The following is a 23,601-nucleotide window of genomic DNA, read 5'->3' as shown; positions in this document are numbered from 1 at the left end:
GAGAACAATGCCTAATACATCAGTAACTAGGGATACATTGATTGGAAAACTTTCAGCTTTTGAAATTGAGGAATTTGGTCCTATTGCTACTATAAAAACTGATTTGGCCTTCAAAGTATCAACATCATCTGCTCCATCTTTTGATAAATCAGACTAGAGAGCCTTTTATGCAAGAGAACTTGAAGAAACCAGGAAGGAGAATGAAGAGCTTGAAGAACTTGAAGCACTATTTGCAAGAAAAATGCCAAAAGGTCCAATTGGAAGTAAGTATGAAGGTAAAGCACCCTTTAAATGTTTCAACTGCAATAAGATTGGTCATATGGCTTCAAGATGCCCCGATAGACATGCTAGACTAAGAGAAGAAGCTAGAAGGACATACAAACTTAATCCTGAATATCAAAGATACAAATTTAAGAAAAACAAAGATAAATCTTGTTACATTGCTGATGAAGGTGTGACTGATGATTCTGATGAAGATTCAGTAGACAACGGATGGGTCTTTGTTTCTATAATAGAAGATCAACCAGTACCTATTGCTCAACCAGTAGAACAAGCCCTAGCAGCTAAAGTGGAATCAAAGGATGAATGGATTATTGACTCAGGATGCTCACATCACATGACTGGAGACAAAGGTAAATTCTTGAACTTTCAAGAATACAATGGAGGTTTAGTAAGATTCGAAGATGACAAAGCCTGTTCAATCAAAGGTAAGGGTTCAATATCTCTTGATGGTAAACATAACACTGACAATGTTTACTATGTTGAAGGATTAAAACATAATCTTTTAAGTGTTGGTCAATTAGTTGAGAAAGGTTTTCAGTTACAATTTAAAAATGGAAAATGCAAAATCATGAATAGAACTGGTTTGGAAATTGCAACCGGTAATCAGACTAGAGGTAATATCTTTCATTTGAATAACAGTGAAAAGGCATGCTTAATTGCTCATATAGATGAAAGTTGGCTATGGCATAAAAGACTATGTCATGTAAATTTTGATTGCATGGTAAAAATCAGTACTTCTAAGGCAGTTAGAGATCTACCTAAAATTGTGAAACCTCATAATACAATTTGCAAGGAATGTCAATTTGGAAAACAAGTTAGAGCTAGTTTCAAAAGTATTCCAAAAAAATCCAATAATGCTCTTGATTTAATTCACACTGACTTATGTGGTCCGGCTAGAACTAAAAGCTTACAAGGTGATAGATATTTTATGTTAATTATTGATGATTATTCTAGAATGTGTTGGGTTACTTTTCTCAGAGAAAAATTAGAAGCACTTGGGAAGTTCAAACTATTCAAAGCAATGGTTGAAAATGAAACCAGTAAGAAAATTAAATGTTTAAGATCAGATCAAGGAGGAGAATTCACATCCAGAGATTTTAATATAGTCTGTGAAGTAAATGGAATCAAAAGACAGTTATCAGCACCTCGGACACCACAACAGAATGGAGTTGTTGAAAGAAAAAATAGAACTATTTTGGATGCAGCAAGAAGTATGTTATCAAAAGCAAATCTACCACATGTGTACTAGAGAGAGGCAGTAAGCACTGCTGTCTATACATTCAACAAAGTTCACATCAAAGGTGAAACTGGTAAGACCCCTCATAAACTATGGTTTGGTAATACTCCTACTCTTAAGTATTTCAGAATTTTTGGAAGTAAATGTTATATTAGAAGAGATGAGTATATTGGCAAGTTTGATCCTAGAAGTGATGAAGGAATATTTCTTGGTTATTCATCTAAGACTAAAGCTTATAGATGTTTTAATAAAAGACTACAAAAATTGTTGAGAGTACAAATGTAAAGATTGATGAACAATTCAGAGGAACTTCAAGGTATATAGACACTAAACCGGTAACAGAAATTATGACAAATTAACCAACAACAAATCCACCGATACAGAATGATGATCCAGTTACTCTGGTATCATCAGAAGAACAACAACAGACTAAGACACCCCGGTATGTAAGATTGAATCATTCTGAAGATCAGATAATTGGAAGCAAATTTAAAGGAGTCATGACAAGAGGAAGATTGGCAAATGAAGAGGTATGTCTTATTTCTCAAATTGAACCATTGTCTATCAATGAGGCATGTGAAGATAAATTTTGGATTAAAGCTATGGAAGAAGAATTAGGACAAATTGAGAAAAATAATACTTGGACATTAGTTCCCCGGCCTGAAAATAAAAATGTAATTGGAACCAAATGGGTATTTAGAAACAAACTCAATGAAGATGGTAAGGTTGTCAGGAATAAAGCAAGACTAGTGTGTAAGGGATATTCTCAGAAAGAAGGAGTTGATTACAATGAAACCTTTGCACCGGTAGCCAGAATTGAAATAGTTAGATTATTCTTGGCCTTTGCAGCTCACAAGGATTACAAAGTTTATCAAATGGATATTAAATGTGCATTTTTGAATGGAGATCTTGAAGAAGAAGTTTATATTGAACAACCTGATGGATTTTCTTTGATAGATAACAATGATATGGTTTGCAGATTAAGAAAAGCTCTGTATGGACTAAAACAAGCTTCAAGAGCCTGGTATGCAAGATTGGATAAGTATATTTTAAAAATTGGTTTTACTAAAGGAAATGCAGATAGCAATTTATATTACAAAGTAACTAATGATGACATCTTGATTATGGAAGTATTTGTTGATGATATAATCTTTGGAGGAGAAGATGGATTATGCAAAGAATTTTCTCTTAAAATGCAGCATGAATTTGAAATGTCTATGATTGGAGAAATAAAATTCTTTTTAGGATTGCAGATTTTACAGACTGATAAAGGCATATTTTTGAGTCAATCTAAGTATTTGAAAGAACTACTTAAGAAATTTGGGATGGAAAACTCTAAACCGGTAAGCACACCTATGACTACAAATGACAAATTATCTCAAAGGGATGAATCTACACCTGTCAATCCAACTAGATACAAATCTATGATAGGAGGTTTACTGTATTTGACACAAACCAGACCTGATATTATGAATGCAGTATGTATAGTTTCTAGATTTCAAAGTAATCCTAAGGAAAATCATGAATAAATAGTAAAAAGGATTTTCCGGTACTTACAAGGCACAGCAAATCTTGGATTATGGTATCCTAAAGATGAAAATTTTGATCTATATGCATACACAGATGCAAATTGGGCAGGAGATGTGGATGATAGAAAAAGCACCATTGGAGGAGCATTCTTTCTTGGAAAGAGATTAGTTTCTTGGTTAAGTAAGAAACAGAGCTGTACATCTTTATCAACAGCAGAATCAGAATATGTTGCAGCAGCAACAAACTATACACAGGTACTTTGGCTTAAGCAAATGTTGAAAGACATAAAGGTAAAATGCAAGGAACCTATTACTATATATTGTGATAACACTGCAGCAATTGATATATCTAAGAATCCAGTATTACACTCTAAAACAAAACATGTTTCTATCAAACTAAATTTTCTAAGGGAAAAAGTTGAAGAAAAGGAAATAAAACTGGTTTATGTGAATACTAAAGAACAGCTTGCAGATATTTTTACAAAACCTTTGCCTAAGGAAACTTTTGAGTATCTCAGAGATCAGCTCAGAGTCTTACCTCCACCGGTAGAGACTTAGACAGTTGATGATTGTCATCAACCAGGAGAATTAAATGGACAAATCTTTTATTCCAGTATTTGATGAGGAAGCTACTTCTTAGGGGGAGTAGTTGGTATATTGAATTGGTTGGTACTTTGTATGAACTTAACTTTTTGTGACTTTGGCATTTGATGTCAAAGGGGGAGAGATATATGGAAAAACATTGGGGAGAGATATATGGAAAAACATTGAGGAGAGATTGGTATTGAAAATAAATCTTTGAATAAACACATGTTACTCCCAGGGGGAGAAATGGAGATTGTTGGTTTTTGTACTTGGCATTTCTGTTTTGGCACTTTGATGGTTTTTCCATCTTGTGTTGCCATCAATGCCAAAGGGGGAGATTATTGGTATTTTGGTATGGTTTTGTCATTGATGTCAACACCTACTAAATACACCCACTTTGGAGATCCAGCAACATTCACCGGCAATCAGTAAACTGTTCAAAACAGTCACCGGTATATGGTTAACTGGCAGGATATAATGTTCACCGTACCTACATTGACATGGAAGACACCTGGTAATGTCGAAGACATCATGTGGACACCTTTCCTTGAAGTAATAATCATTGGCATATTCTTATTTGCATATTTGCTTTTACTAGCAAATAGGTCCAGGTTATCTAGGGTTACACCGGCAGGTTTATCTTTTCCAGATCAGCATGGCACGCTATGGAGATGATTTATTATTGTTGTAAATGCATTAAGCCGACATGTTCAATCGGTTATTGCATCGGATATTGTATTATTTGTAAATTTTTTATTGTAATATCTTGTAGAGCCGACCTACTAAAATTGGTCTTAGGGTATGGTATAAATGTAAGATCTTATTTGTAAGATCAAGTGTGGAATGCGAAAAAGATTTAAGGGAGGATATATGCGAAATCAAGTAGAGATACACACGAAGACATCATTTGAAGGTGAAGTTAGGTTTTTGTAGAAGCATATCAGCATTACACCGGTACTGAATCCAGCATATGAAGATGCTATTTTGTGCAGTACATTCTCATTAGATTTAACCATCCAACTGTAGTCAGTGTGACTCCCATTTGTGTTTGAGCAGTGAGCTCTAGGCTGTTGGCCTTTCTGCATGTGCAAACCCCTCTTGTACACTTACTATCTACAGTAGTATCATCTGATTGTGGGTAAGGTTTCCCACCATGGTTTTTCCCCTTACAAGGTTTCCACGTCCAAATATTTGTGTCATGTGTTGTGGATGACTTTCTGTTTATGTTTCATGCATTAATTCTTACCGGTATAGCAATTTTCTGTTAACACTGTTTACTGGCATACTTAACTGTCTTACCGGTACTAAGCATTGAGTTGGTTAATAAGATTTTGGTTTGAATTTATTGGACAACTGATTCACCCCCCCCCCCCCCCTCTTAGTTGTCCCCGAGACCTACAAAATTTTCTTCACAGAAGTAGTTATAGACTCAACAATCTTGTCAAAATCTTCCCTTGTAACTCTTTCTAGTTGCTTCCTGAGGCACTTTACTGGTTCCTCGAGGTCAACCATGGCATAGAAGTGCATTGGTATCTCAACTCCTCGTACATTGGCACATACCTCTCTGTTTGCACCGATTTGTAAAAAGTTATCAGGATTGTTGAAATTTGTGAGTGTCTGCCACTTAACAAATTTTTGATCAGATAGTGTTGGTTAATTTCGATAAAGATTTTTGAGGGCCATGCATGTCAACTTATGCAATGTAGCATATTCTGCAATATACAGAGCTCTTTTGGGGGCAGCCTTCATAATATTCCTCATTTCCTCTAGCATGGGCAGAAGCGCTGCTAAAGTCAAGAGTGTCTCTAGATTACTTAACCTCCAAAGAAGGTCACGAAATTTTGGTTTCTTTGATTCGTCGCGAGTTGTGTGAAATATTTCAATCAAGGATGGATTTTTTGAAAAAAATCGATGCCCTGGACCATCCAAAGAGATCCATCTGGTATCATTATCCTTGAGAAGCTTGTTCCCATTAGTTATTCCATCAGCAAAGTGTTGAAATTCCATAAATCATTTGGGACTTCGACAGAAGTGTGAGTAGAGCTCTCTGATTAAAATTTCATTTTTTTTTACTGAAGCATACGTGCTCACAATTCCAAAAGCTAGATTCATTCTATGAGCCATGCAGTGAATTGCAGTAATATACGGTGCAAAAGAAGTTTCAATCTTTGTACAAAGACCGTTCCTGTGACCTTGCATTATTGAAGCTCCATCTTATCTAACACACACCAATTTTTTGGCAACCGTCATGTCATCCGTACCTCCATATTCAATTAGACATTTATTTACTAGTTGAAATAAATTTTTCATTGTCGCACTATACTTCATTTTAGCAACAGATAGTAGATGAGGTCGGCGGGCATGATTCTATATGGTATAAACATGCATGCATACCCATGAAGTATTGTCTACTACTGTAACTTCATCTAAATAAAATGCAATAAAGTTTGACTCTCTTATTTTTTCCTTTACGTCTTCTTTTTCAACCTCAGCAAGACAACTTGCCCATTTCCATCCACTGTTTACTGACCAATGACTATTAGGATAGTTAGGAACTTTCAAAAAGTGTAATAAACCACTAATTGATGGGAAATCTATCATAGCACGCCCTCTGCTCAAAATATAAAAAACAACACTTAACTGAACAACTTTTCCCAATTGTTCTATTTGCATTGCTTTTCCAAAACTAGCTTCAATAGAACCTTTAACTTCAGTGAGCTTTGCCTATATTTTCTCATGAAAATAAATACTCTTCAACATTCCTCACATGCTTATATTCATCTTTTGTTTTCCATCTTATCACTGATTTTTCAACTCCGTTTATCATTTGTTTTTCAAAAACTTTACCCATATTCTTTTCTATGGTGTCAAATTTTAGCTGCAGCCTAATTTCCTTGTTATGTTTCCAAGTGCAAATATTACACCTACATTTTATTGGAGGCTTGCCTTCAATTGGATTCTCCATTGGTTCAATGAATGGATACTTTGATGCCCAATTAATTTGAAAAGTCTTCACTGACATATCCCACTCCCGATCCTTTTTTATTTTGCTTGATCCTTTTTTGATCTAGCTTTTCTTTTCCCCTTTCATGCATTATCATCTATGGCATTATCACCCAAGTTGATTATATCATTCTGGCTAACTTGGGTATCTACCAGATAATCTTCTTCAAGATCATCGTGATCTGAGATATCAGGTTCGCCATTGTCTTCAACATGTGGTGTAGGTTCTAAATTTTGTACTTGTACTTGTGATGATGTACCTTCCTAATTTTCACCACAATATTTTCCAAAGCCAAAGTATGAAGACAACGTTCTATGTTTTGTTATCCTCTCATGGCCTTCCCCAAATTCAAGTTTCCTACCCTTCTTCATGTTCAACATCTCCAATGAAATAAAGGCTACAACAAAAATATCAATTTGTTGAAGAAGCAATAATAGACTATAAAGTATAATATATGTTTCATTGGCCCTACGACCTACAATCTAGATGTCTGAGGTCGGAATCTCTCGGCTGACCACTTGGAACTAACAGGTCCCCACTGAATAAGCATTAACTCAACAGTGCAAACAGATAAAGATAAATTCAGAATAATATTATAACACTTCAAAAATATGATCGCTCACCTTTAGGTCACTAGCAGTTGCTAATGCAATCAACAACATTGATTTTCCTTGGTCTAAAACTTCGCTATTGAATCTTGATCCAAATTCAAAGCCTAGAACCCACTAGATTGTGTAGAGATAAAGTTGATCTTTGAATGTATTTATACCAATCCTTATATGGCAAATTCTACGAGAATTTTATATGGTATACAAATATTTGGTGAATCCCGCTTAACTATATGACTTTTGTAATTTTCGAGGCGATTATGGGTTGTCCAAATAATTGGCAAATACAATATAGTTGGAGAAAATTGGGGTGAATGGAGACACGCATTGGTAAAATACCGGGCGAATTGGGTCCTCCTGGCTAACAAATTTTCATATGTCTATAGGCGAATTATGGTCATCTATTAAGGCAACCTCAGAGAGTGTAGGCGAAAAAATTAAATTTACCATGTGTCCATCGTATATTGTATTGGCGAAATCCTCGCATAGAAACATTTAATTACATAAAGCATATGGCTATCGGGCTGCGAATTTGACAAAAATTGATAATGTTTTGGCAACATGGCCACCCTCAATCTGTACAAAATATTCGCCATTTCCCAGGTCACCGACGTGAAAAATTTGCCATTGGTGAATATTTGCCACTAAAGTAATCTTTGAGCCCGATAAGGTACCCAAACAAGATGTAGTCATGCAAGCGTGATTGAGACCGCGAGGCCCTACAAAATGCCCAATATGAGAGATCTCAAAGAGAAAACTCAAATAATCCCGTCCTCCAAGACTTTAATCCCGAAAGGCCTATTTATTATAGTGAGTCGGAATGCTTGGGTCGTTCTCTCAGGGTGATTACTTTTTCCCACTGTGGCAGGCCTGCTAAAAGGTACACAAATCTCAAAACTAGAAAATCTTCAAGGGTTTGGATTTCTGATTGTCTGTGCAAACAAGAGAATACTCTCCTACCTTTTAAACTCTTCTCAAACATGAAAAATAGACTTTTTCATTAACCATGTCGCAATTTAAGTGCCTAGAAATTAATTAAAGAATACATAATGTTCAATTTATTCTCCTTAGGCAACCTGCAAAAACAATGAATCAGTAGTCATATTGTTTTTGAGCGACAGGCATAAGTTTGATTGATAGATTATTTGACAAGCATTCTGCAAAAAACCAGTTAGGTTGTGAAAATATCTCAGATAGATAGAAGATAGATAAGGGTTAGCATTAGTATCAGCAAAATTATATTAAAAAAACCCTAAAAAGTCACACTGCCTTTTAATACGATAAATCAAAAATTCATACGAGTATTCTCACAAAACTAGACAAGTAATCTCAGCGAATCAAATGAGTAAACACAAAATGAAACGATAGAAGAATAATATCGTACGAGGATTCTCACTGTACCATATGACGATTCTTAGCATATTGTACAACAAAACACATCAGACCGTACGACAATATTCAGCAGACTACACGACAATATTAATCAGATCGTACAACGATATTCATCAAACGGTACGACAAAACACATCAGATCGTACGACAATATTTAGCAAACTACATGACAATATTAATCAGATCGTACAATGATATTCATCAAACAGTACAACAAAACACAGATACTCATCCTTTATCAAATAGAAATGCATATGATCTTTTGCAGGAATTGTACGGACAAAATCTGAAAGATGCAAATTTGATGATCTGCAAGGCCGAGAAATTGTGTTTTTTGAGCCCCACGGTTGGCGCCAAAAATGTGTGTGAAAAGTGGTAATCTACAAGTTGTAAGGCACAAACACTTCAATAAATCATTGCATGCATGGTTAGACAAATATAATCATGAAATATAAAAACCATAACAAATCAATCTATTGCCTTCTAAGAGATGTGAGTATAGACTTGCTCTCAGATTTGTCTAAGCAATACCAGTGACTAGACTACACCAAGACGAAGAATTTAATCTATATGAGCACAAAATTGAGCTAAATGGATGCAAGATTAAGCTAGATGAATGCAAGCAATCATGATTCAACTAATATGCAAAAAACTAAGATACAATAATCTCAATGACTCTAGAGAAAAATAAGCATAATAACAATAAATCTCCAAGGTTTTCTAATTGGGAGATGAGGGTCTGAATTTATAGAAAATCCAGAGAGAGACCAACGGTTAGATTGATTAATGATGATCGATCGAGATTCTCCAAGAGGAAGCACAATCCAGGTGAATTGATGTGATTGGCTACTTTTCTCAGTTTTAAAGGAAATTGAGCTAAAATTAAGATAAAATCAGAAAAATTGATTTATTCCATGTTTTTATTCAATTTTGAGATTTAATTGATTTAATTGCTTTTCTGATATTTTTCAATTTATTATATTTTTAAGATATCTCAATTTGATTCCTTTTTCCAAATTTAATTCTTTTTTTCAAATTAATTCTTTTTTTCATGATTTAATGGCAAATTGATTTATTAATTAAATATGCTAGGATATTCAATTAAATGAATATGATAATTGATCAAAATGATTTACTTGGAATGATTAATTAATTAAATAAATATAGAATGATTTATTTTCCATGTGACATTGATGATTGAGGAAATAATTAATTAGGTGCTCCAAATTGATTTAATTGCCTCTGGTTAGGACCTTGGTGATGTAGTCGAGATTAGGGGCCCATGGTTTAGATGACCATTTTTAGGGTATTATAGCAAGCTATAGCAAGAGATCTTTTATTATGTTTTCATGATAAATTTATGATGGATTTTATGATGATTTATCATGTTATTGCATCAACATGTGGAGGACTTGTCTTAAGAGCATTGCATCATTGATTGAAGGTGTAATAATTTCAATTAAGAATTTATATTCAAGCCACTTCAAACTTCTATTCCTTTATCATCATTGCTATAGTGTTGTATCCAATAGGTAGGGTTTGACTAAGGAAAGCCCCTATATAGCTCAAACACCATTTTTCTCTCCTTTTGTGCATAATTAGGCTTAGAAACAAGTTTCAAGTTCATCTAATGAGACAAAATTCAATAGAAAAGAGGAGGACTAGGGTTCCTAGTGCCCCTATCCACCAAGACTAGGGCACCTATTAACAAAGTCCATTTGGTTTGACCTAGAAGTTGACCATACAGAAGATTAGAAGCTCCTCAATTCAATTTGACTCTTATTTTGCAACCAAACACCTGTCTAGACTAAGGAATCTAGCCTATAGTCCACCCATTTTTAGCTTAGATTTACATTACAGGTTCCTATTTGCATCTCCTTTAAATCTAGGTTTTTTCTCCTATTATCAATTTTGCATTGTTTTTTTATGTTGTTTATTGTAAATTGTATCATTTAGCCTAGTTCTTTCTTTCAACTTATACAATCAATCAAATCAATAAAAGAGAACAATCAAAACCATTGTGCCTAGCTCTCCCAAGGGTTTATAGTTGAGCCTATTGGTTGTTCTCCATTGTAATTGATTGGAATGGGTTTGATTCCTAGTTTGCATGTTAGACTGGCGAATCCCCTATTCAACTACATTACACTTGATAAATTTATTTAGTAGGATTGATTTTAGGGATAGGTCCTAAACTTTTTGACAAATGCACTATCTATCAATCTTCCTCGCCAAGTCCATATACAAAATATGACCTAACATAAAAGATATTATAAAGTCTATATTTAAACTTTTTTTAGTGGTATTGCACTTAATAGAAGTTTTTGAAAAAATAAATGTGACATGTGAAGTTGTAGTACGAGATTTTTAATCAAATTATGAGGTATATGCTTGAAGAAAATAAGAATAAGATAATTATACTTAAATATGTTGAAGTTTGAAAAAAAATTGAGTGAACTCTTAGTGACAAAAGAACTTAACAAGCTAGAATTAATTTCACTATACATGTTGATTACATATAAAAAATTTGTAATATTATTTAATTATAAATTATAGTCTAAACTAAAAATAAATACATGACATATATTGTGTACGTAAATATTAAAAAGGAAGAACTATAAGAACTATATAGGTGATAATGCCATGAAGTTTCATGTAGAGAATATTTTATATTTCCTCCATTATATTTTTTAGATGCATTCTATTCTTCACTAAGTTGTTATAGTGGGATAAGATAATAGAACTTGGGATAACATTGTGTAGCTTAAAATATGATTTCTACTTGGCCTTTCTTATTCCAAAGATTGTGAGACATTTTGAAATTCAAATTGAATCCATTTTAACTTGCTCCACCACAATCAACAACTTATATTTTGGATTCTAATCGAAATGAATTGAGGTAGGTGTATTGAGTTGGATATTCATACACATCATAGAAAATGGAAGAAAAGCCTAAAAGTTATAAGAAAATAAAGAAACAACAAAAACCCTTACATCTAAAGTTCAAAAGTATAAAGAAATTATTAAAATAAATTAAGCATGCATTTATTTTCTGAAGTGATAATTTGCATATGTAGCTACAATGTTGGTGTAGTCAAATGGACGTATTAATTTTCTTTCATCCTTTTCATGTTTACCTTTTCTAAACATTAGGTTATATGAAAAAGTGTTGATATATATACATTTTATGATACACTTGGTTTAATCGTGGATCTATGTAATATTTATTAGACAAAGATCATCGTTTATCTTGGTCCTAACTTAAAATATATATCATTATTCTATATTTTATAAATTCTAATTAGAATTTCTCAAATCTATTAATCTTTATATTCATATTTATATTTTTTGTAGTTCTACTTGCCAAATGTTTTCTCATTATTTCTATTATAGAGAGCATATTTGAATCATTATATGTATGTATATATTCTATGTATATGTGTATATGCACACACACACATATATGCATATGCATAAATAGCTAGATATACATATATTTACATATATACATACATACATATACATATGTATGTACATGTATATACATATATACATGTACATACATATATACACATATGTACATATATCACATGCTCACATCATGAGAAGAACTTTTTCTCACAATTTTAGAATACATTATTATACTATCACAAATAAAGAAAAGAGAATACTTTATTGAAATGAAGCAAGGTTTGTTTTGGAATTATTTTTTGAGTAATGAAAAAATAAAAAGAAAAAATCGGATTATGAAATACATGAAACAATAAGAAGCATAAAGAAAAGATTATTTCAAATCATTTATAGTACATATTAATATTAAAATGATAATATATTTTCATGAATAAAATTAAAAACCATGACAAAATTAAATTTAAAACATAAATATCACTTTTCAAAATACTAAGAGCCCATATAATAGATAAATTATAACTATATGTATTCCAAATTTAAAAGGCATATCCTAGTAGTTATAATGATAGCTTACAGAAATTATCAAAGGGGTTAAAATCTAGTAATCTAACTTATCATACTAGCCATGTGTATTGTAATTTAATAATAAAAAGTGAGATTTCATTAGAGTTGGGTGTAAATTTTTAATAAAAAAAAGTCTGATTACATTTCTTTGATACGATTGAGCTTAGGGAGAAATCCTAAGCCTTTTGATACATGCTCTTTCTACCAATCTTCCTAATGACAATCATACATAAAATATGTTCTTACATAAAATATATTAAAACTAAATTTAGTTAAAGTTATGTTAGTAATGTTTTATTTGATAGATATTATTAGAATAATTGTGTGCTATAATAGTAATGTACTAAGTTGTAATATATATATATATATATATATATATATATATATATATATATATATATAATCAAAGAATTAGGCATATGCATGTGTAAAATAAGAGTGAATTAATTATATTTAAATATATTATATGTTAGAAAGAAAACTTGATTCAACACTTTGTGATAAAACAACAAATCATTATTCATTTGTACAAGTGTCATTTTAGTATAAATTAATTAATTTTATTTTGATAAGATAAGGCTTCTATTATTTGAAGGACTATTAACATTATAGTAGTTAATCATGTAATATTGATCTAACCTTTAATTAATATGTAGATTGATTACAAATCTATTAACTTATTAATTAGAAAATAATGTCAATAAAAGAATGAAGGAAATAAAAGAGGTGGGAACTGGTCTTGGTCTTGGTCTTGGTCTCGATAGATTGAGAGCTCTAGAGTTTATTTAAATTTTGTAAGAGAAAGTCACATTTAATTGAGTTTCCATTTATCGTCCACATTTAGATTGTCAGTGGTTTTTCTTGAATTAATATTGAATAATATTTTAACCAAATCAAAAGGTACAACCATCCTTAAAAATACATAGAATTAAATCACATCCACTAGTCATTCGCTTACAAGTTGTGTTTTATCCTATGAGTGGTTTTTTATTCAATTCTCTTATGTTGATCTATGCTTGCATAATGTAAAGGTCTTCATGTTAGGCAATTATCTCTCCCTTACCAATTTATAAGAGGATAACCTATGTTATTCATACCAAAGTAGTTTAATTGCTAAATCAAGGTTCATTCAATTGATATAAGGGTGTACATCTATTTGACTAATATAAGAGAATTTATACTCTTATATGATGGAATGATATATTGTCCACTCAATTCCTTAAGAGTCAAACAACTTTCCATGGAAAGAAGTTTAATGTCCCCAATTTATACAAAGTATTCATCTTCATAGCCATCAATGGTAAACTAGAGTTATTAAAATCGTCATGCCTCATACTCAATCTATGTTCTTCTATATTAAAGCAAAAATAAAACATTTCCTCTTGACATCCTTTATTCATTTTTGCATATGTTATAATCAATATCTTGTAAACAACATTTCTTGTCTACTCTAACTTGTGTTCCACTAGATCATTTATTATAGACATTCATGTATGTATGTACACCTTTCACTTTTCCCCTTCATTTTGGGCTCACTAAATGACCTATTTATTCATTTTAAAATATAAAGTGTATAAATGGCATGATTTATGTTGAAAACTAAACAATTGATTACATCTACACTTACTCCTAAGGTGACAAGTCTAAATCCTCAATTTAAATCATTTCCCACCTAAGTGTAAATCTATGCAATTTGTGATTTTTATTGAAAAGAAGACACAAAAGCCAAGCCTTACTCGATTCCATTTCCACTTACTCCCAAGGACTAGTCTTTAGTTTTAAGCATTTCCCACCCTCTAAGATTTATGTAGGTGACACAAGATAGCTGTAAAATTTATAGAACTGAACTAAAAAGTTAATTTGAAACTAGTGTAACCCTTTCTACTAGTCATTATGTGAGCTCAAAGTATGAAACATTTTGCTTGTCACATTTGTGGTTGTGTTTACATTTCACTTGTCACCTTTGTGGTTGTATTTAAAGACTAACTCTATTTCATATTTACATGTGTAGCATCTAGCACCTAGCACCTAGCACCTAGCACCTAGCACCTAGAAAGAATTAAAAAAGATTATATCATTAAACTAGAGCACTCCTTATTAAAGTAACTACTTGCATTAGCATCTAGGACATTATTTACATGACTGCCTATTGTCTTCAATATGTGTTCATGGATATGAAATCATTCCATCTATAGTTTCGCTTAATGAGAATCAATTCTTGCCTAATAAACTCTTTGAAGGTGTTATTAAACACCATCAGTTAGCTAAAGTATACTATAGAAGTTTAGTAGAACCAAAAGCAAATATGAGAGTCTAGCAGAGATTGGATCTACACACCAAAGTTTAAGTCCACAAACTAGGTCAAGTTTGTATTTTCACGTATATGAAAGTGGTCCATAATGAGAAACAACGAATTTGCAAAATCTAATCGCTCACCTAGTCATTCCTTTTTTTTTTGCATATTGGTGAATCACTTCCAAATATCTATCATATCATATCTAAATCAAATATCCTACTAAGTACCTTTTCTTTATTTATTCAATTTGTTCAATCGTTTCAATGCGCTACTCCAAGTAGTTACATGTCCTACCGTTTTTTAAATCTTAGGGTAATTATCTTACTAGTCTTGTTTATTTAGGGTTTTTTATACCAATGCCTAGTTTAGCTTTAAGAATAAGATTTTTCCTAAACCATGAAATGGATTCTCATCCTACCAATCAAGAAAACCCCATTAAGGCTATCAATCATAACGACCTATATGATTTGACCTTGATACTCATGTGGATAATTACATGCTTACACCAACGTATAGGACATTCCTAACATGATTGCAAGTTGTCATTGATCTATGTTTATAGTTATTAAATTAATCCATCTAAGAATTTGATCATAAGAAAATCATCCCTGGCCTACCTAGAAGCCCCTATTTCTTAAACACCAATAGTTGGCTAAAAATAGAACACATGCATTCTAGGAAATCCAAAGGCAAATATTAGAGTTTAACAAAGATTGTATGTGTATCAAAGTTTAAGTTCATAAACCTGGATCAAATTTACAATTGCACATATCAATTTCACAGTCATAAAAACAATGTTAAAAAATAGTAAATTTTAATATCATTAAATATTAAACATGTACAAAACACTTAAAATATATATCACAACATATCTACATCATTTTTTTTAAATAAATATTAACTTTTCACATTCATATCTTATCACATTACTCCACACAATTGCATATCCTAACTCTACAATCCTAATTTAATAATCTTAGTGTACACTTTCTATAAGAGGGATTGTATTCTTCCCTTTTTCGCACGTAAGGGGGGAAATATCTAATTTCAACAGTCAAAGAAAATGGTAGATGTCGATATTTCTTCAGTTGCAAGGCATGTACTTGTGTGCCATAGTTATCAGGCTTCATTTCTGAGCATGACTGTACCTGAGCCCATTTATAAGAGTAGTTCAATGTCAACTTCTTGGCCTGATACTATCATCGATGAGTTTACATGGTAGACTTGTACCAAGCACAAATCAGTTAGAGACAAGCACATGTATCTGTCCCCCATGATGCACCATTAAAATTTATGGGCTTTCCTTCCACTTGTTCTGTGCCTTGACACCGAGCTTCATAAGAGATCATGCCGATCCCTTATAGCCCATTTGTGGGAATCGTTCAAGGGTCAATTTCTTGGCCTGATTATATCATTAACCAGTTCAGCTAGTATACACCAAGTACAGAGAAAAACTAGATGAGCCTATATATATATATTGTTTGCTGCTTTTTTATTTAAGCTTTTGCTGTGAATAGACTAATAGACTAAAGACTAAAGGCTACCCAAAGTTTGAATTCTTCTACTTGGTATCTATTTGTACAAATCTACTTGAAATCATGAATCTGCATTTTCTAATTGAGTTAAGTTTTGAAGGTATAAGTTAGCAATATCCCATGAGTTAAATCAGATTTCGATGGTTAATTTCCTGAAGAGACTGAAAGAACTCTAGTTAGATTTGGTGTTAGAAGATCTATATCTATTGCCAGAAAATGTAAAATTTCGAGAGTTAAGTTTCTAAGGTATGTTTTAGCAATATCTCTTGAGTTGAATCCGGTTTCGATGGGTGATTTCATGAAAAGACTGAAAGAACTCTAGTTATATCTGGTGTTGGAAGATCTATATCTATTGCCAGCAAATGTAAAATTTCAAGAGCTAAGAATAGAAGCAATGCAATCTTTCCTCCGACTCATGTTTTTGTATATTTAGAGTTCAAATCAATCAACGAATATCTTATAATGATATCCTTGGATGAATACCATAAAATTATTACAGTCAAATGTTATTTTTGAGAAATGAGAAACCAGTCATGTCCAGAGAGTCACAGTAAACATAGGACCAACCAGGAGGAGCAAGAAAAGCAGAGACTAACATGCCAGAGCTAAATTTACATTAGCAGTTGAAGCATTAGGCTGGAGTGTCAGAATAGATTCCAGCGAATTAGGTAAATTTTTTGCAGTGATAGAGAATATCACTGCACCGTTGTAGAAGTCCAAATCAAAGATATCTACAACGGATTAGACAAATTCTCAAGCTAAATTCAAAATACAAATACAAGTTAAATCTCTATTTACAGAAGTTCCACACTGACACTGCCAAAAGGGCAGGATATCACATGGGCAGCAAGGGAACAAATGTCATGTACCTCTCATGTATTGGCGAGGTCCATTGAATGAGACTTCTTCGCTGCATCTATCACGAAATCAAAACAAAAGCTTCAATTACAGCTGCCTCTGGTCTGATTAATCCTGCAAGCTATGTAAGAAACACCATATAGGATGCTGATCTCTCATAATAGGCTGCTGCAGAAACAGTTGTTTTGAGAGTCTGGAACGGAGTCATGACTGGCAAACATTATACAATATAGTTTTATTATACCAATGTACTTAATCAAAGATCTCCTGGCTTTCTCAGGATCCATATTAGTAATTATCCCCAGTTCATGATGTTTATAAAGTATGGCCTTTAAATCAACGGGTTTGTATAAGGAGCATAACAAGAGAGATCCGGCCATGCTCCAGCAGTACCATTCCAGTAGTTAATATTATTAGCAGAAGTGTCGAGCAATCCTTCAGATGTGGGCAGTTGCCAATTGTATGGAGTAGCATGGCCGTTTTCTTCAATTACTTCACCGCCTGTCATGGGAGTAGTCTGTACGCCGTCCATGTTCAAGTGTCTCAATTTGATCTGATCATGATGCGGTGGTCTGACTTGGTGATGATTCTCGTGATCAAAAGGCAATAATACCTGTGCAGCCCCCCCATTATCATGATGATCTTCCACGGGGATCGTAAACTTGTGCTGCTGATGCCATTGAATTTGGACGTCTTGATCTTGGAGGGTAGAGTTCAATCTATGATCATTAACACCTGTTACATCATTAAACCGATTGCTGTTGCTGCTGACATGGGAAAATGTGGGTGCGGATGACGTGGGCACCTGCTGATTTTGATGATGATGACGGGCTGCCTCGAAAATGGTACTTAGATCTCCATTAATTTGCACTAACGAGGGTGCTTGTGGATGTTGTTCTGGTCCACTTGGGGAGATTAGGTTTGGAGGAGACTGGAAGGTATTCAGATTTGACAGGTTGGCCAATGGTTCATGACTGGCGGTGGGATTTGATGGACATGTCGATGTAGATGGGACTTCTATCATCATCATCATGCCTGTGCCTGAACCTGAGCATGAGCCTGAAGCGTTACTGTTACAATTGTCTGTCAGCACCCCCAGATCCGGATCCGCACCTGCCGCCACCTTCAAAGCTTGAAGATTATGTTGCTGCTGTACTGATGCACTGCTGTACGAAATACCCAGCCCATCTGCTCCTCCATTCAGAAGAGTAAAGTAGACTGACCGAACAGGCGGTGGAAGATTCAGCTGGTTGCTCTGCTCTGGTATTGGAGATGATGAACAATTCATTTCGTTGCTGTTATTCTGAAGACCTCCAGATGCGTCAGTCTGAGATGGGTGATCGCCCGCTCTTTTGAATCTTTTGTTCTTTCTGCATCCTCCCCCGACTGGCACGTTTCTTAGAGTGCCTCCTTTGGTCCAGTACCGCCTGCACGTCTTGCAGAAATACCGAGGCTGAGACAGACTGTAATTGTTGTAGTAACAGAATTTGGTGTTGGGTGAGTCACAGCGAGGGCACTTGAGCGCCAGCTCTCCGTTGGGCTTCAGTCGCCTGTCCATCAACGCCCTCGGACATGCCAGCATGTTCTCCGGAGGAGATTTGAACCCTGAATCTTGTTGCATTCCGCTGCCCTGAAACATAGACACACAAATTCAATGGAATTGGAAAACAGAATGCGAAAAAAATGTGATCTTGAAAAAACAGGCAGCCAAACTAGCTAGGGTTTCAAGGATCAGAACTCATGTGACTCTTAATAACGTTCAACTCCCTGCATGATTGCAACAATTCAATTCGTTTCTATAATTAGCCATTCACATAAACTCTATATACATAACGTAAACCAGCTAATAATTTCGGTGTCGCCATGTTTAATTATGTCTCTACTCGAAATTCCCAAGATGGAGATTCATCACCATCTGATACCAAACCCAAAAAAAGCCCAAATTGTCATTAATTTTCCTCTTTTTGACCATAGATCACTGAGTGTGATCCTAAACGTCGAACAAGATAAGCATACGCATACACAGTGTGTAAATCTGAAGCTTTTGCATCTTAAGAACCAAATTTTCAAACTATAAAATTATAGACACGCTTTACAGTCATGTGTGGCCTTGCCCTACATAGATCATACTGCATGTTAGCTTCAATTGCGTATACTTGAGCCCTAAGCAACCAGAGAGAGAAATCTAGCGAACTATAAGCAAGTTTTAAAAGGATTACGAAAAAATCATGTACAGATGAAAGGTCCCCATCTTTTATCCGGAAAGAAGAAACAAACCTATGGTTGCGGTACCTGTAGCCAATCGCCAGAATCGATGCAAGCAGCAGCAACAGATCTAAGCACCATTGAGCTGTCCGATTCTGCTGCTGAACACCCGAAAAGCAAAAGGAAAAGCAAAAGCAAAAGCAAGATGGAAATCAAAGACTCGTACTCATATTCACAAGCCCAATTATACTGGTGAGATAGAGATCTGTTTGTTTATCGGTCAACAAGATATGCGTGCACTGAATTAGAGTTGTAGAACCGTCAGTCACATGAAAGCACCGCCCAAATCCACCACTCATTGAAGAAGAAGAAAGAAGAAGAAGAAAGTAACAGGACGCTGCTGCATGCTTCATAAAAGCCCAAGAGAGAAAAAAAGAAAAAGAAAAAGATTCCACACGTGAAATGGTGGCTGGGTAAGAGCCCAAAGCTATGCGACAAACAACCTTTCAACTGCCCTCCCCCTTACCCATCTCATACGTACGTACAACCAAGAGATCATGTTATATTCATACTATGACTCCCTCAATTACCTTGTGAGCCAAGGCGTCTCACCAAGTAAATTAATTAAAAGCCCAGAGAAAAACGAATTAAATGATAACAGGGCAGATTTGAGAAGAAGGCGCAATCAGCTACGCTCACTCAGTTTAACCTAAAATTCAAATGCCGCTTCAAACGGATATATTATATTATACACCGTCCTCGCTCCTAGGGACATCAAGGGTCTGACGTGGCAGGACAGGACCACTATTTAGGAGTCAATGTAAACGGCTCCGAGTCAACGTCAGCAAGCGGTCGAAGACGTTTAGTTTGGTTCGGTTTGGGATTAGGGTTTCCATTCCCTTTCTTTTTCTTTAGCACGAATCCGGAGGCGCATCCTGCGCGTCCGTGCTGGCTGCTGAGCTGGCCCACACCGACCACGTGTCTCCCTAACATCAACTCCGTCCGTATTTGGTTGCGCGGGTCCCACTCCTCCGCGGGTGGGGTCGAAATATTATTAAAATGATTGAGGGGGGACAAGATCTCTCAAGATATGGGGTACAAATGAGTGAATACAACTGACTCAACTATAGTCCGTGTGGGCTTTGGAGCTTTGGATTAAACTATAGCAAAACAAATTATTACCTGAGTGACCTTGGTTTGCGAGGCGAATGATTAAGCATGTTAACCTGGCTTATACTCCAGGGCGGTTAAGCATTTAACTAGTTGGATTCAAAGCAGTCGTGCCTGCGACTTAATGTGCAGGGAAGAGATTAGATGTGTATCGGGTAGTGTGTGTGGAATGGTCCTCACACATTTCGTGCATGCACGTGCTGCTTAGAACTATTGAGTCAGTAGTCTTCTTCTTAGTTTGCCTTGTGAGCCACACAATGTGCGAATGCTTACCCATCCTTTCGTTGTTCCCTACTCTTTTCCCAACCCTAAAAAATTTGCCCCCATAAAGAATAATTAAAGCGACTGAAAACTACATTGAATTTTTTAATATTTTAAGTGCATGCAACCCCTTGGGTGTGCTCTCTACACGTCACCCAACTATTGCACGCCCCTCGATGTCGACTAACCACCATATATTCAATTTATATGTATCCATCCCTTTTGTTTCCATCTATCTAGAAGCTAGCACAAGAGTACCTTGCTATGATAAATACTAGTCATCCCATTGTGTTTTGTATGTAAGCCATTTGGAGTTCCCCCTAATGTGGAGCTTCATGAGGGAAATAATGCATCTTGCTTATTTGTTTATCCAAAGAATAAGTGATAAAAATGTGCATGGGCAGTAGGCACATGGAGTGTAAAGTGGTCATATTTATAAGATATCATTCAAAGCATGCATCTTCCCTAGCTTGTAATTGATTGTTTTTTTTTCCCCTTTTAATATGTGTTATGTAAGATATATTAAAAATGTTATCATGTAATACTGACATGAAGAATAAAGTTTTATAACAACACCAAACATTTCATGGAGTATAGTATTAAGGAGAACAAAGAGAATATGGATAAAGTTACTTGTAGTAGGAAACAAATTGGGACATTCTTAATAAGGAAGAATAATATTAATTTCAAGATTTAAAATGTAACAGAGATGTTAAAAATAAGAAATAATCATCACTTGAAGGATAGAATAATCGATAATTTAGTGAAAAGACTTTCATGAATAGTTAGGTGATTCATAATTGCTTGTTTATTCTTAATGTTATGATTATCAGCTCAATTAAGTAAGCCCTCATTATGGAGATTAAAACCAAGAGTGGGCATAGTACAAGTGCTTTTAGAAAGAGCAAATAACTAGGAGTCATGATATTTTTGTTTGGTCTCAAGGGCCTAGAGCTACTCTTTCATACTAATAATTTGTATGGTGGGGTTCTAAAGAGTAATAATGATCTTTGTGATACATACAAAGAGATGAGTCATCTATAAGGACAAGGAGCCAAGGAACATGTGAAATTAAAGTTCATTAGGGAAGAAATAGGCAACATACATAATTAGTCACATGATATTATGGTATTTCTAACTCATTTTCACACGTTACCTTAGTCACACTTGTATTATGCACATGACACATTAGGAACACGTCTTATGCACATTCAAGGTGGTTATACCCCACAACTACCTTCTTATCTCATCCCTTTTACAAACTATCAAGGGGTTCACATGTAATTGCAAGATTTTGGAAGCTAGGCACATTTTTCATAAATAATATCATTGCATTTTTGGCTTGTTATCGGTCTCTTGACAACATTATTTGGTAGGATCTAATGGGCTATTATGGTCAAGTGGGCGAATCCAACAAAGGGGGCTCTTATTAATGAAGTGGGAGTTGATAATAGAACTACTTTGGGAAAGTAAAATTTCTTGAATGGGGTCTTTTAGAGTGGGCGTGCTATAGGTAGCCAAAGGAACCAAAGGCTAGTACATAAAGGTATGTTATAAGAGGAAAACCTTGGTGAATATATTTTTGTAAAGGAAAAGGTACATAACTCTACCTATTAATGACCAAATGAACATATATATCAACAAAGTGGAGCTTGATATGGACAATGTGACAAGGTCCAAATACTAGTAAAGAGAAAATTTTATAGATGAAGGGAGACTAAATGCAATCATAATACTTATCAAAGTCCAACTGAACAAGAAATACATATTGAGAGATTTACTGAGCCCAATCAAATATTTTGTAGGTTAGCATTGACTTATCAAGGATGAATCAACCCCCCAAAAAATTAATTTTATTGGTAGGAACAATTCCTAACTGATTGGTTTACTACACCTTTCCAAAGCATTCAAATTGATATTTACAAAGAGTTGATAAGTTTGATAGGAAACCATCCAAAGAGATTGTTTTTGTTGAACCTATTAAGAATGAGTATTATCAGCCTTTCAATTAACCTTAGAATCATGAGATTTAGATAGAAGAGCTTCTTGATAAAAGGCATACAAATCAATTCGAGCATAAGGCCAAAAGGCTTTGAAGAATTCAGTTGGAAGGTCATCCATTCTATTTATTTTATCAATGGACAAGTATTGGACAATCAACTCTCTAACTCTATAAGAGAGTGAAATCCAAAGAAACTTGAGTATCTTGATCATTTTTTTGAGATACAATGGCTCATGCAACTTCTTACAATAAATATATAAGAGGATCATTATAAATATAATTAGATAAGGTAGTCATAATTGGTGAGCATCCATGGTAAAGGAAGAAATATGCTCTAAGCAATGTTTATATTCAACATGTTGAAAGAAGAACCTAGAATTGTTATCTCCTTTAAGCCGACAAAGATAAGAACCAACGCATGCCCCATGACCTTTGTAAGCCTCCATTTGATAAAGATTGTGCTTAATTTTAGGCATATTTTTTTTAATAAATAAATCAAAATATAATCCCATAAGCTAATACCAATTAATAATTAGAAGATACTTTTCAATTCACTTGTGTTGCCTAGCAAGATGTTGACTAAATCAATTATGAAGGTGACACTTCTTTCAAGATTTCTTATCTACCAAATGACCCAACCACCTTCCATTAGACCAGGGAAAGAA

The 23,601-nt window shown here is 34.3% G+C and overlaps 1 protein-coding gene across 2 annotated transcripts; it reads right to left on the bottom strand.

Moving 5' to 3' along the window:
- Positions 1-17,010: 17,010 nt before the first annotated feature.
- On the bottom strand, positions 17,011-20,130 carry LOC131038144 (uncharacterized). Of its 2 annotated transcripts, none has more exons than XM_057970476.2 (2): positions 19,591-20,130; positions 17,011-18,928 (listed from the first exon to the last, which is right to left on the bottom strand). In XM_057970476.2, the coding sequence occupies exons 1-2, from the start codon at positions 19,642-19,644 to the stop codon at positions 17,630-17,632; spliced, it is 1,353 nt and encodes a 450-aa protein (XP_057826459.2). In that variant the 5' UTR covers positions 19,645-20,130; the 3' UTR covers positions 17,011-17,629. The 2 variants fall into 2 exon arrangements, with proteins under 2 accessions (XP_057826459.2, XP_057826460.2); XM_057970477.2 differs by lacking the exon at positions 19,591-20,130 and adding an exon at positions 19,418-19,561.
- Positions 20,131-23,601: the final 3,471 nt, after the last annotated feature.

Source organism: Cryptomeria japonica, chromosome 11 (assembly GCF_030272615.1).
Source record: "Cryptomeria japonica chromosome 11, Sugi_1.0, whole genome shotgun sequence".
Taxonomy (NCBI): domain Eukaryota; kingdom Viridiplantae; phylum Streptophyta; class Pinopsida; order Cupressales; family Cupressaceae; genus Cryptomeria; species Cryptomeria japonica.
This window is presented reverse-complemented; position numbering and strand designations above follow the sequence as displayed.

Excerpts from the sequence above, each read along its gene's own strand:
- LOC131038144 (XM_057970476.2), bottom strand. The coding sequence starts at position 19,644 with ATGGTGCTTAGATCTGTTGCTGCTGCTTGCATCGATTCTGGCGATTGG. Across the intron at positions 18,929-19,590 it reads ATTCTGGCGATTGGCTACAG|GGCAGCGGAATGCAACAAGA; the intron begins GTACCGCAACCA and ends TCTATGTTTCAG.